This window comes from Haliotis rufescens, unplaced genomic scaffold, assembly GCF_023055435.1.
Source record: "Haliotis rufescens isolate VD_foot unplaced genomic scaffold, xgHalRufe1.0.p SCAF_20, whole genome shotgun sequence".
NCBI lineage: Eukaryota > Metazoa > Mollusca > Gastropoda > Lepetellida > Haliotidae > Haliotis > Haliotis rufescens.
Window position 1 is genome coordinate 16,993,726 of NW_025963891.1, and position 13,932 is coordinate 17,007,657.

At 41.0% G+C, this 13,932-nt stretch overlaps 1 protein-coding gene across 10 annotated transcripts in view; it reads right to left on the bottom strand.

Annotated features, from left to right (window-relative positions):
• LOC124132609 (unconventional myosin-XV-like) overlaps window positions 1-13,932 on the bottom strand; it is a 162,760-nt gene that overhangs the window by 64,245 nt on the left and 84,583 nt on the right. For all 10 annotated transcript variants that reach the window (XM_048400885.1, XM_046496675.2, XM_046496634.2 and 7 more), the window contains exons 11-20: window positions 11,380-11,493; window positions 11,113-11,171; window positions 10,817-10,946; window positions 10,331-10,558; window positions 9,479-9,604; window positions 8,681-8,758; window positions 8,383-8,537; window positions 7,707-7,877; window positions 6,793-6,916; window positions 5,097-5,272 (exon numbers count right to left, since the gene is read on the bottom strand). In XM_048400885.1, the coding sequence (XP_048256842.1) occupies window positions 5,097-5,272; window positions 6,793-6,916; window positions 7,707-7,877; window positions 8,383-8,537; window positions 8,681-8,758; window positions 9,479-9,604; window positions 10,331-10,558; window positions 10,817-10,946; window positions 11,113-11,171; window positions 11,380-11,493 (1,361 nt within the window). The remainder of the gene's footprint in view (window positions 1-5,096; window positions 5,273-6,792; window positions 6,917-7,706; window positions 7,878-8,382; window positions 8,538-8,680; window positions 8,759-9,478; window positions 9,605-10,330; window positions 10,559-10,816; window positions 10,947-11,112; window positions 11,172-11,379; window positions 11,494-13,932) is intronic.

A 13,932-nucleotide genomic window follows, 5' to 3' on the forward strand; every position in this document is an offset into this window, starting at 1 on the left:
TGTGGTAGTGGGGTGTGATGGGGGGGTAGGGGTGATGATAGGGTGTGGTAGTGGGGTGTGATGGGGGGGTAGGGGTGATGATAGGGTGTGGTAGTGGGGTGTGATGGGGGGGTAGGGGTGATGATAGGGTGTGGTGGTGGGGTGTGATGGGGGGTAGGGGTGATGATAGGGTGTGGTAGTGGAGTGTGATGGGGGGGTAGGGGTGATGATAGGGTGTGGTGGTGGGGTGTGATGGGGGGTAGGGGTGATGATAGGGTGTGGTGGTGTGGTGTGGTGGTGTGGTGGGATGGGGTGGGTGGGGGTGTAGGGGGCATACATGTGATAAATTGTCAGGGGTATCAGCCACATTTAGCCTTAAGTATCAGTCAGATGTTTGCATCTGTCATGGAGAATTTCATTATAGCAGCAAACATCAACATATAATTTAAATAGCACTCTCAGTTTATCATTAACATCAATAATATACACTTCTCATAAAAAACATCTGTCACATCCATCATGAGAAAAAATTTGATTAAATTTGATTTTTGAAACAAGGTCTACATTATTTTGTTATGTTTGTGAGTAATTTTTAGATGTACTTTACATATTTTGTTCATATAGATGACATGTGCATCAGAAATATAACAATTTTCTTTTATGAACAGAGTACTTGTCACCAGGACGACAAGAAGGAGTTTAGTGACTTGCATTTTATGCGACCTCCATACTTTACATATATTCTATTCTAAGAATTCTACGAAACTTAATTTCCTTTTGCATTTTCCTCCTCCAAGAATAAACCCAGCAAATTTGCCCATATCACATTCGATCAAAGATCATCGGAGATAAATGCTAACAGATATTGAAAAGGAATGATCGATAGCTGGAGCAGGTGGCAGTAATTTGTTGTTATTTCGACTACCAGATCAACCAATCACCCATAGTGTTGTTTCTGAAGATGGCTGTCATATTTTATTTTTATTTCCAAGAGTTTAATGGCATAACTGTGAGGAATATCAAAATTTGCACAGTTTATGATAAATCTGATATAACCAATATAGAAATCATGTATGATCACACATGTAATATATATCTATGTTTGTATTAAATTATGCAGGAATAACAAAACATGAAGAGTGAGTGAGTGAGTATGGTTTTACGCCGCTTTTAGCAATATTCCAGCAATATCACGGCTGGGGACGCCAGAAATGGGCTTCACATATTGTACCCATGTCGGGATTCGAACCCAGGTCTCGGCATGATGAGCGACCGCTTTAACCACTAGGCTACCCGACCGCCCCCAAAACATGAAGAAGGACACAACAGCTCATATCAGGAAGTTATAAGTAAGTGATCACATGATTATTCAAGTTCAACCTTTCAGACAACTGTAACGACTAACACAGATTTCTTTACACTGTCCACCACATGGACTTAATTCCCAGTTGATTACAAAATAAAAAGGCGCATTGGGGTTAAATGCAGGACTGAGGAAGGTTTGTTCTCACATTGCCGGCAGATTATATGGATTCATTAAGTCTAATTAAATCTAATCCGCATTAGTCGGATTACGGCAGATAAGCAGTCACACAGAGACAGGCGTTTACTAAATAGCTGATATGAACCATGTTCACGCAACTTAAGGTGAATGGTAGTGGTACGAGTTCATGTGTCAAAATGAAAGTCTGTCTTCAGAATAAAAGCAAGACAATGATGGAATATGGAGATGCCGTCTCCCATCTGGTTGGATTGTAATATTTTATTGTTGTGATATAATGTATGATGTGCAAATGTAAATGTATATAAAATTGTATATGAAAATAAAGAATTATGTGAAATAATTGTGTTTGAAGAATTACGTGAAAGAAATGTGTTTTATGGTTCATATGGTAATCATTTGGAATAAGAGCTACCTCACCTTGCCGGCAGTCAGTCAATTAATCTGTGTTTAATCCCTCCATTGTTTGTGGTTTATCATGGGAGATTACCTTAATTACCCTAGACAATACCTGCCGGGGGAACACCCCCTGAGGAACACGCTTCTTTTTCATCCCAGCACACTATAGGACATGCACCAGCATGGCCAGCACACGGAGACAGTGCATGAAGTGTTAAACAATGGTGGTGGTTTATCTTTGAGGAATCTATATCACTACAACCTGATAAACATACACAAGCAGGCTGTCATGACACTTTTAACAAATGATTATAACTGCAGCATGTCAACTTAACTTGTCTAGGGAATGTTTATCAAAGGAAAACATTAAATTAAAAAGCGTGGATAAAGATTTTTTTTTGATTATCTCAAAGTAACATATATGTGGATTAGGGCTGGGATGGGTAACTCGGGTACTCAGGTCGGGTGGGTCCTGAGTAGGACCCGGGTATCCACAGGACTACCCGGACCTGTGGTTAGTCACATGATATATTGTTTAATGACAAAAACTCACTATACCACACTGGTTACACTACAAGTCGCTAATGTTCGCATTTCTTTCTGAAGATGCACACATTCCTTCTGACTTGTATATGTCTGAGTAAAGATAAATCTTCAGTCAACTTCAGTGAACATATGATCTGATTGTTTGATACATGTATCTAAATAGTTTTAGCCAGGGCTGCGGTAAAACAATTACCAATCAGACATTTTGTTCCTACTCTTGAGACTGGCAGTAGGTACCCGAGTAGGGTCGGGTAATAGGGTGGTCAGGTACCCGGGTAGTTAATTTGGACTCAGCCCAGCCCTGATGTGGATACAGAGGTAGGAGCCACCGAGAACACACAGAAATATTTCAAATATCTCCTAATAACAGTAATGAATGAGAGCAAACTTACTTATAGCGAAGATATTTCCTGGATCTTTGATTGTGATGACCAAAATCTAAGTCAGGTGTTGCGAAGTCCTCGCTCTATTGATAACACACCTACTCCCACTTGGACTTAGATAAACAGGTGCTTGGTGCAGACAAGGCTGCAATGTGCATCTTACTATAAAAACTACCAAGTCAAGAACATACCACTCCACACCTGGGAATTGACAATAGAAATTGCTTAAAATGTGTAACCTTGAAATGGTAACTAAAGACTTTCACGGCTGCTGTGTGTATTATAGACTACTGCAGAGAGTACTGCTGGTGGTGTAAGGGGATCTGATGAAGATATGTGAGGGTGCATATCAATGTCCTAGCTACCTGCCCAACAACATTTCAAGCACCTGACCTCATCTCCCAGCACGAACAATGACATACCTTCGATAATAAGGTAAAACCTGAAATTATGAAAACCATTATTTGAACAAATGCTCACTGACATTCTAAAACCCATTTTGCACCATAAAAGTTTGCAAAAAGATACAATTCCGATACCATAGGCGGATCCAGGGGGGGGACCTGGGGGTCCGGACACCCCCTTTTTGAAAGCCAAATGTAGAATGTTGTAGGCAGTAAAATTATCCGAGAGAGGATTTTGATATTTTGGAACCTTCCCTTTTAAACATGCTGGATCCACCACAGGATACAAATGATACAATTCTGATATATACGATACAATTCTGATATATATGACACACTTCCGATATATTTCACACAAGGAATAATTAGCATTTCTTTATGTACTGTGTGGTATGGTCCATTATAGAAATTAACAGTTCTGAAACTATTTTTTGATAAACTTGTCTGAGAACTAGACTTGGATGATCCATGCTGTCTGGTGAAGGTGTTCCCTCCCAACTGTGAGGCAGCTATTGTGATTCTTGGGGGGGACCAGGAAGTGTAACATGAGCTAGATGACACAAGACTGCAGAGCGGGCAGCTAAAGGGTCAGCCTCTACAGACTGTTGGTAGGGACTACAGTAACACTAGCCTACAGAATGTACCTGGGGGGACGCATGTGAAGTACAGGAAGGTGGATGTGAATATAGCTGTAGGTAGGTGCACAGTGGTCTGCATATTGAGGGAGGAAGGACCTGAGCAACCATGTGAATGATTCAGTGCTTGATCTGGGTCAAGACCTGATGGGTTTCATGGAATTCTGGTCTACCATCAACTTTTCAATTTAGTAATCCTAACTTTGGGTTGAAAACTAAGCAGATGAAGTACAGTGTGAAAAGTGAGTTTTAAGCTGACAAACCCCGAAACATAATCAGGATCTGGGATTCAAACCCCATGACCATAGGTTCACACACACACACACACACGCGCACACACACGCACACAATCACACACACACACGCACACAATCACACACACACACGCACGCACGCACGCACGCACGCACGCACGCACGCACGCACGCACGCACGCACGCACGCACGCACGCACGCACGCACGCACGCACGCACGCACGCACGCACGCACGCACGCACGCACGCACGCACGCACGCACGCACACACACACACACACACACACACACACACACACACACACACACACACACACACAGGCACGCACACACGCACACACGCACACACACACACACTGAACAATATGATCAGTTACTGAAATGATGAAATTGATATTGAATACATACAATAGGGCAGTAGGGCTGGGACTAAGTCCAAATTTATACCAAGGTACCCAAGGTACCCAAGCTACCCATCCCTGCCCTAATCTATAAGGTATGTTACTGTTTTTCTTCAGTCAGTCACATAGCCTCATATTCCATCCCATCACCACCCACCCTGCCCCCGACCCGACAAACATATAAACTACACTGTCATAACCTGCCAATTATTACTTCCACACAATTGGACCAAATTACACAGGGATTGTCCAAGGCAAACAACTGTGCATACAAAGTCCACATGTTGCAGTCATGCCATCTAATCAGGAGTTGATGATGGTGACCGGAAGTTCTAATAACGGCAGCTGCCTGCTCAGGCTGGTGAATGCACAAGTCCCCAGGGACTACCACTGTCAACAAAGACACACACACTGCTGTCATCACACATCATATTGCATGCCGGGGGACATAGAACAGCCATATCACATTCATTTACACAGCAAAGTGGTCAACAAAACACCAACAACATAATCAATGACTTTCAGATACTCATAAAACAAATCATTTGATCTGTCAAGGGATGAATAAGAGTGTCTTTTTTTAGAATGTTTACCTTCTGACTGCCATCCGCACCATCTTCTGGATCTTCATCGATGATGCCTTCATCCGCAGGAACTTCTTCCTGGCGAGACAAGCGCGGACAAAGGTCTGGATGTGAATAACGGCGGCTGTCTGGATCTTAGCAGCCTCAGCATCAAGATGCTGCTCAAATGTCTCCTTCATGAACACCTGCAATTGATTTTGATTCATGTAAACATGCATATCATCGTATATCTCATAATCTGGTGGCGAGAGGGAGGTATAATCCTCAGTGAGATCGTCAGCAGACGGCATGGAGTACAGAGCAATACTGTTGTCTGCAGAGGCATATTGGTAGGAATCTGTAATACTGTTGTCTGCAGAGGCATATTGGTAGGAATCTGTAATACTGTTGTCTGCAGAGGCATATTGGTAGGAATCTGCGATACTGTTGTCTGCGGAGGCATATTGGTAGAAATCCTCCGAGGGGGGTATGAAAGAATAATTCTCATCCAGAGTTGAAATAAGTGAGAAATTGTCTTCTGATGGAGAAATGTTCTTCACAGGCACATCCTGTTCATCCTCACTATGCAGCATGGTCTGAATGGAGTTCAGGTAGCTCACAATGCTCTGTTGGCTGTACATCTCGTGGGATATTGTCAGTCCAACTTACAGTGAAGTAATGTTGACATATCTTTCCAATTCTCCAAGTTCAAGATTCAAGCTACGCTTCTTGACAATACATGAAATACCTGAAAGTACTTTGTGTCGCTACTGTCATAATAGTCACATCTCCTAAAATAATAATACCGCGATATCTTTCCTGTAACCCTCTGAAGCACACGAGTATGCACTCTGCACTCAATCCTTGATTCATGGGGTTACACTCCACACACTGATCACCTGTAGCCGCTCAGTAACACAATTAAATAACACGCCCAAACTGACAAAGTGATGTCGTCTGAAACATGATTCCAGCATAAGAGAACCACTGTGTGTTTGACACTAAAACTCCTAATAGACGCCACTGTCCATATTCCCAGAATGCATTTGACACCCTGTCAAAGGCGCAGGCAATGTGGGAATATATTCTGTTATACCATGCATGGAGTGTCATGTCTGCCCTGTCTGCTCACATCCCAGATGGTGATGTCATGAGTCGACATGCAGCATGACAGATTCATCAACTTCAAACATGAACATAAATTATATTTTATTACCCACAAGACAATTATTGCACAATACGGGTCAGTAGCTGCAGTTGAAGGGAAGTAACTCTTGTTAACAATGATCAATCAAGCAAGAATACAAGATGGTTTTTAAGCACTGGGACAAAAGGCACTTCCTAAATAAACGAGTGCAGAGTGATACATAATGCTTATAAATAATTTGTAACTGTTCTCAGTATGTAAAATCTGAGTTTCTCTAAACATACGTTAGAGGTTCATAATACCATGGCTATGCTATTACATATAGCCCACAGCTATGTAATGACATTTAATATCATGCTTTATCGATTTCATAAAGTTTTTTTCCAAAAGATACATGCTTTAATCTATTCCATTGCTCAAATCTTCATCTTGTTAACACTTCCTCACACAGGCAATGTATTAACTTGCTGAAGTGACTTAACAAATTAATAAAACACATCAAAACTTAATATATGTGAATATGTGTATTTTAAAGTGTGAATACTGATTTGTGAAACATTTTTCAAGATGGCTGCTAACCTTGGATGTTCCAACTTGGAACTGCTGGGAGAACGCTGCACCCTGGGATTGCAGAATCTTGGTGCACACGTCAGCCGGTAGGTGCCGGTTGGGAAAGTACTTCTCTTTGATCAGACAGCGGTACCTGACATATAGCAATACATAAAATACATCTATGTCAAATCTATTACCAAAAGAATATCTTATCATACCTCCATGTCAGAATGATGAGATCTGATTGGTCCACATGATCTTGATAACTAAGATGTATCCCGCCTGGGAGGGAAATAAATTTATCAGCGGCCAAACTAATCCCTTATACCCCGCCATGAGCACATCAAGCTGCACGTGGATTTCGGAGAGGAAAAATAAAAAAAAAATTCCCTGCATCAATGCAAAAAGCCTCATGCCTCAAGTCAAAGAAAGCGGTGTGACATAGCTCAAGTTAAACTCAGCTCAATCGAACAGCTGTTTTCCATTAATTTTGAGTTTGTTTGAATTCTTTAACAGTGTCACATTAAAACATGTCGGTAACATAAATGTGTTGTAGCAGCATCACGAGGGGTACATGGGGTTTTATGCGTCCCTCGTTATGTTTTTTACCACTCGCCCCCGGCTCATGGTATAAAACACATACAACCCCATTAACCCTTGTGATCCTGCTACAACTTATAATATCTTTACATGCACCACCAAGCATAAATGCTGTTTTACACTAAGCTTTGGCACATAAAATTAAGATTGTGTCTGGAGCAACCAAACTAGCGGTCGATGGCATGAGCACATACATTAACCCTTTCAGTGCTACCAGTCAGGACAACCAGCCCTCTCATCTATTGGAACACTATGGACCACTGATCCCTGTATCTGCATGTATTTTGGGCCACAAAATTGAATAGATTTTCACTCATCAAACAAAACATTTTTTTATTCACCTTTCAATGCAATTTATGAACTTGATCCTGATTGGATATCCAAGTTTGCGGATGCGGATGGTTTCCAACATTCCGCTGTAACGAAGCTGTTCCATGACGACACGATCCTCAAACTCCATTGCTGCTTTTGTTGCGTTCGGCTTGATACAGCGGACAAAGTAGGGGTTACATCTGAAGGAAATGTAATTCAAATTACACCATGACTCCACAAAAATGGTTATACAGAGTTTGATTTCCATATGATTGTAAAACTTTTGTTGGCATGAAGCATTCGTGGCCATTATTGTACATCCGTTATGTTCTTTTTTGTTTGTGAACTGGAAATCAATGACAAATTGTTTTTGTTTCTAATTGACATTATCAAACTTCTCTGGGAGGCATTTAGAAGTTGGAGTACTAAGTAAGGATAAGATATATGGATGAACAACTTCTTTATTACAATTAGGAGCGACATTTTGGTGTAGGTTCACTTGTTTGATAATGGCGCTAGAACCTACACCAAAACGTCGCTCCTAATTGTAATAAAGAAGTTGTTCATCCATATATCTTATCCTTACACATTATTATGATCTTTATTATCTGGAACGAGAAATAACAGCAGAATTTCTGCAAATTGTAAAAGCACATTGATTCCCAAATCAAATGTATCGGTCAATTCACCATCATGAAAGTTTACCTTGACATGGTGTCAATTAGAGAGATGAGGCTCTCGTTGAAACGTGCTCCAACTGTTGATGTGCGGGGTTTGAGTGTAACATATCGCCCGGTGGTCTTACTGAGGGTCTTCGTGAGGAGGCGATCTCGTAACTCCTTGAACATCTGAGCAATCAACTGAAAGACACACACGTAATATGAAAGCCTATCCCCCAGACAGTCATGGTGAACAACACAGGTCATTTGAATGTTATTTTGGTACACAGTGACACTTGCTAGCACAGAGACTTTATGACTGGAGAAAAGATATAAGTGTTTACCTTGTTCTTGCTCTCGCACATGAGCTCCACCACATCACTGCGTAGTGTGTCCTTGTTCTTCTCCAGGAAGTGTTGGACCTGCATGATGTAGAGACAGTGTCGCATTATTAGCAACATACAGAGTGTTGCCTTATTAGCAACATACACAGTGTCGCATTACTATCAGCATACACAGTGTTGCATTATTAGCAACATACATCGTGTTGCATTACTATCAGCATACACAGTGTCGCATTATTAGCAACATACAGAGTGTTGCATTATTAGCAACATAAAGAGTGTTGCATTATTAGCAACATACACAGTGTCGCATTACTATCAGCATACACAGTGTTGCATTATTAGCAACATACATTGTGTCACATTATTAGCAACATACACAGTGTTGCATTATTAGCAACATACACAGTGTTGCATTATTAGCAACATACACAGTGTCGCATTATTAGCAACATACACAGTGTCGCATTATTAGCAACATACACAGTGTCGCATTACGATCAGCACACACCAGCTGTGAAGATTCGGGTTAGAATAGGTCTTCAGCAACCCTTGCTTGCTATTAAAAGCAACTATACTTGTCGTAAGAGGCGACTAACGGGATCGGATGGTCAGGCTTGCTGACTTGGTTGATGCATGTCATCGTATCCCAATTGTATGGATTGATGCTCATGATGTCAATCACTGGATTGTCAGGTCCAGACTCAATTATTTATAGACCGCCGTCATATAGCAGGAATACTGCTGTGTGCGTGGTTTAACAACAAACAAACAAACCAAACAAACAAATCAGCTTACATTGTACTTAATCTTGCCGGCATAGTGAGTGATGTGGAACTCAGGGTCGGACATGCGCGGCTTCTCATACAGACTGTTCTGGGCATGGTGAAAGTGACACTTCTCCAGGAAAGACATGTCGGTGGACTACAACATAGGGAAACAAGAAGGTAAATACAACAGCAGCGAAACTATAACCCTCAACAAGTGTCTGGACAACATTGCTAATGTAAATGCCCAAAGTGCATGTGGTAATTATGACATGAATATATACACTACAATGTTCTGTCAAAGTGCTCCAAGCTGCCCAGTAGTATTCCCCTTCAGAACCACAGATGGACCAAAGGTGACAAATTTGATATCACACTTGTTCATCATGATTATGACACTAGGTCAACACCGTACTCAAGTTCCTAGGTGCATCAAAGTATTTCAATGACTTCACATCAAGCTGTCTCATGTAATTGAAACACCTTCCCTCACTCACTCTGCCTCAATAGCCAGTAGGCCAGCAAGCACCTGCGATAGTATGGCTACTGACCTGGGGGAAATTGTACTCCCTCATTCCCTCTGCCTCAATAGCCAGTAGGCCAGCAAGCACCTGCTGATAGCACAGCTACTGACCTGGGGAAAGTTGTACTCCCTCATTCCCTCTGCCTCAATAGCCAGTAGGCCAACAAGCACCTGCTGATAGTATGACTACTGACCTGGGGGAAGTTGCACTCATTCACTCACTCTGCCTCAATAGCCAGTAGGCCAGCAAGCACCTGCTGATAGTATGACTACTGACCTGGGGGAAGTTGCACTCATTCACTCACTCTGCCTCAATAGCCAGTAGGCCAGCAAGCACCTGCTGATAGCACAGCTACTGACCTGGGGGAAGTTGCACTCATCATCCAGGATGTGAAGGATGCCAGCAGGTTTGCTCGAGATGAGGTCGATGGTGGGCTGGTTGTCACGGAAGTCGATGTTCTGCCACTTGATCTTCTCCTTCTGGTACTCCTTCTGCTCAAGGCGGAAGATGTGCTGGTTGAAGAAGTACTGCAGCGTCTCGTTGGCGAAGTTGATACACAGCTGCTCAAAGCTGTTCAGGAGGAAGTCCTGGCAGAAAGAACAGTAATGTCAGAGAAGGACTTGGAGAAGCTCATTAAAATATCGCTATACAGATTGTTCAAGGACACGCTTATTCATCCCTTCAATAACAAGATGACAGGAAAGACACATTTTCATCATAGATCTCCCTTTCATTTGACCGCTTGATAGATCTGTTTGCTTAGTTCTGAGTATAATTATGCATGACACATCGTAGATAGTCATATTGCTTGCTTTAGAGGAAGATACTGTAAGAAAGCGGATTACCTCAAATCCGAAGATGTCAAGAACAGCTAGTGACGTTGACTTTTCTCTCTCTGCCTTACATATGATCTGGTTGATACGCTCTACAAGCCACGAGAAGAGGCGACTGTACAGAGCCTTGGATATGGCATCCCTGTAAAGCACAAATATACAAGCCATAAAACAACATGTTAACTCTGAATATTTTATGATTATTCTTTTAATTTTTCTTTGAGAATCATTACAGATATTTTAAATATTCAGTATAAAGACTTACTTCCATCTAGTTTGAAAAAACCCAACACATTTGTGAAACCCACCTTGCATCAAGTGCTTGGTCCATGTTGTAAGGGGACACAACTCTTTCCCCTCGTGCTTGCTGAAACATAATATTGAAACTGAAACAACATAGGTCATTTTTTTATCATTCCAATTGTAGAATGTTTTAAATGTCCGATGTGCATGGTAACTGTCACATTAATCTATCCATAACAATGCTTTGTCAAAGTGCTCTGAGCTACCCAGTAGCATTTCACTTTTAGAATAAAAGACATGACACAGTAAGTAGAAGTAAACTAGGAACGGACCGTGATTTTGCTGGTGAGTGCCTGTTTTAACCAGTCTTCAGACAGTCCCAGAAGGTAGGACACCCACTTGAGTTCCGCGTCACTGCCAAGCTGAACTGTGTCATGGTTATCAATCTGAAATAAAAAGTTCTCCCATATGATGCTTCCAAAATGCAACTATGCCACACTTAAGAGTCAATGTAGTGAGCTATGAATGTAACATAATCACTGGCAGATCCAGAGAAGCGTGTGGGAGGTGTTGGGGAGGGTAAGTGGATTGTTGTGAGTGTGTGTGTGTGTGTGTGTGTGTGTGTGTGTGTGTGTGTGTGTGTGTGTGTGTGTGTGTGTGTGTGTGTGTGTGTGTGTGTGTGTGTGTGTGTGTGTGAGATTGTGTGTGTGTGTGTGTGTGTGTGTGCGTGTGTGTGTGTGTGAACCTATGGTCATGGGGTCTGAATGGTGTTTTCAGATTGTGCAAAAAAATTTCATGTGTACCTTAAGAGTGATAATTTCACTCACAATTTGCACACCTTTAGTTTTAGGTTTGGGAGTCATTGTTACCTTCAGTGAATGTTATGTTCACTTGTCAAAATATCCTACAGTATATTTCATTTGTTTGCCATTTGAATCTATAATCATGTCACATTATTTTCCAAAAAAGAGAGGACCCGTGAAGATCCAGGGTAGAATAGGCATACAGCAAGCTTGCCATAAAAGGCGACTATGCTTGTCGTAATAGGCGGCTAACGGTGGTCATGCTCACTGACTTGGTTGATACATGTCACTTGCTTGTCTGGTCCAGACTCGATTATTTACAGACCGCCATCATATAGCTGGAATACTGATGAGTGCGGCGTTAAACAACAAACAAACAAACAAAAGAGAAGGGGGGGTTGATCTGACATTTCCATCATAACATAACAATCCCTAAATTTGAAATTCTTTTCATCTGTAATAATATTTTTACATAATTTAGACTATTTCACACATAATTTAATTCATGAAGAATATTCACAATCACATTCAAACTAGGTAATTGAGGAATGGAAGGCTGGTTTCCAAGAGGTGCACAGCTGTTCATCCAATCTGCATTTCAATGTTTCCACACAAATACTGATCATAATCTCAATACCTTCAAAGAGAGACTTGTATAAAGGTGTCTACAATTCTAAATGAAACTCAGTTTGAAGGGATCAAGGGATCAAGGTCAGATCACATTCATGGATGAAAATATTCAGCAAACCAATATTCCTAAAAACATCAGCATGATAATTATGTTGAACCTAAGCACTGGATTGGAATCTTGTATTTTGTTTCCATTCTAAAGAATAATATTTTGAACATACTATGTCCCACAGACCTAGTTACTGGATTGGAATCTTGTATTTTGTTTCCATTCTTAAGAATAATATTTTGAACATACTATGTCCCACAGACCTAGTTACTGGATTGGAATCTTGTATTTTGTTTCCATTCTAAAGAATAATATTTTGAATATACTATGTCCCACAGACCTAATTACCATTACACTTTATTGAACACACACATTGTCTGCTGATGCATTCCTCCACTGATAACACAGGGTAAGTGGAATGACTAATAGTTTGTTGGTCTGTGTTGGAACACGACTCAACAATTCATAATGTTGTATGAAAGAAAGGCCTCCAAAAGCCACACATCACAGACATCGACAATTTCTGTGATGGTCAAGAATATTGGTGTACATATATCTCTTTTTTTTATATTTGTTGTCTTTGTATAGAATTAACTTAACAGAACCTAGATTCAACACATAATAAGCAGTCACTTTACATTCAATAATTACATATAGGCATTAAGAAGTTTGATATTACCGTATTCGATGTAATAAGCGCCCCGCTCTAATAAGCCCCCATGGCGATATTTGCTATTATATTGGCTAGTGAACGATCCCAATTAGCACCCCTTCCAATTAATCAATACACAATATACAAGACTTATTTATTCGTGTATAATACTTGTGTTATATGCATCCTTAATTGTGGGAAATTAGATTCTGGAAAAATACATCTGTCGTATATAAACATTTCATCTTTTAACCCTGTTGTTTTTCACCAAAATAATATTCTAATAAGAGCCCCCTACTTCTAATTTTGAGAGCGCCCTGGGCGCTTATTATGTCGAATACGGTATTAAGACAAGGAATATTGACCTGATAAGGGGCAAGAAGTAGACATGAACAGTTGTGTGTGTATAATAAAGAAGAATATTATTCCTTGGTGTAATCATTACATAGATTTGCAAATAAATTAGGTCAGATGAATTAAAAAAAAGTCCCAAAGGGCCATCTTCCACAAAGCCATCTTAGTGTTAAGGTGATCGTAACTCCCATACTTTAACACTGGCTTACGATAGTCGTAGCACTAAGATCGCTTTGTGGAACGGTGCCCCGGGCCCTCATTTTTAAAAGCAATCTTGGAGTCATGTCGTCAGTCTATGGGAGTTTCGGTCCTCCTAGTGCCAAGATGGCTTGGAGCAGGTGCCTGGTTACTCAGTACTAAAGGTGACCAGTGATTCCCACAATGGCCGAGTGTTCCT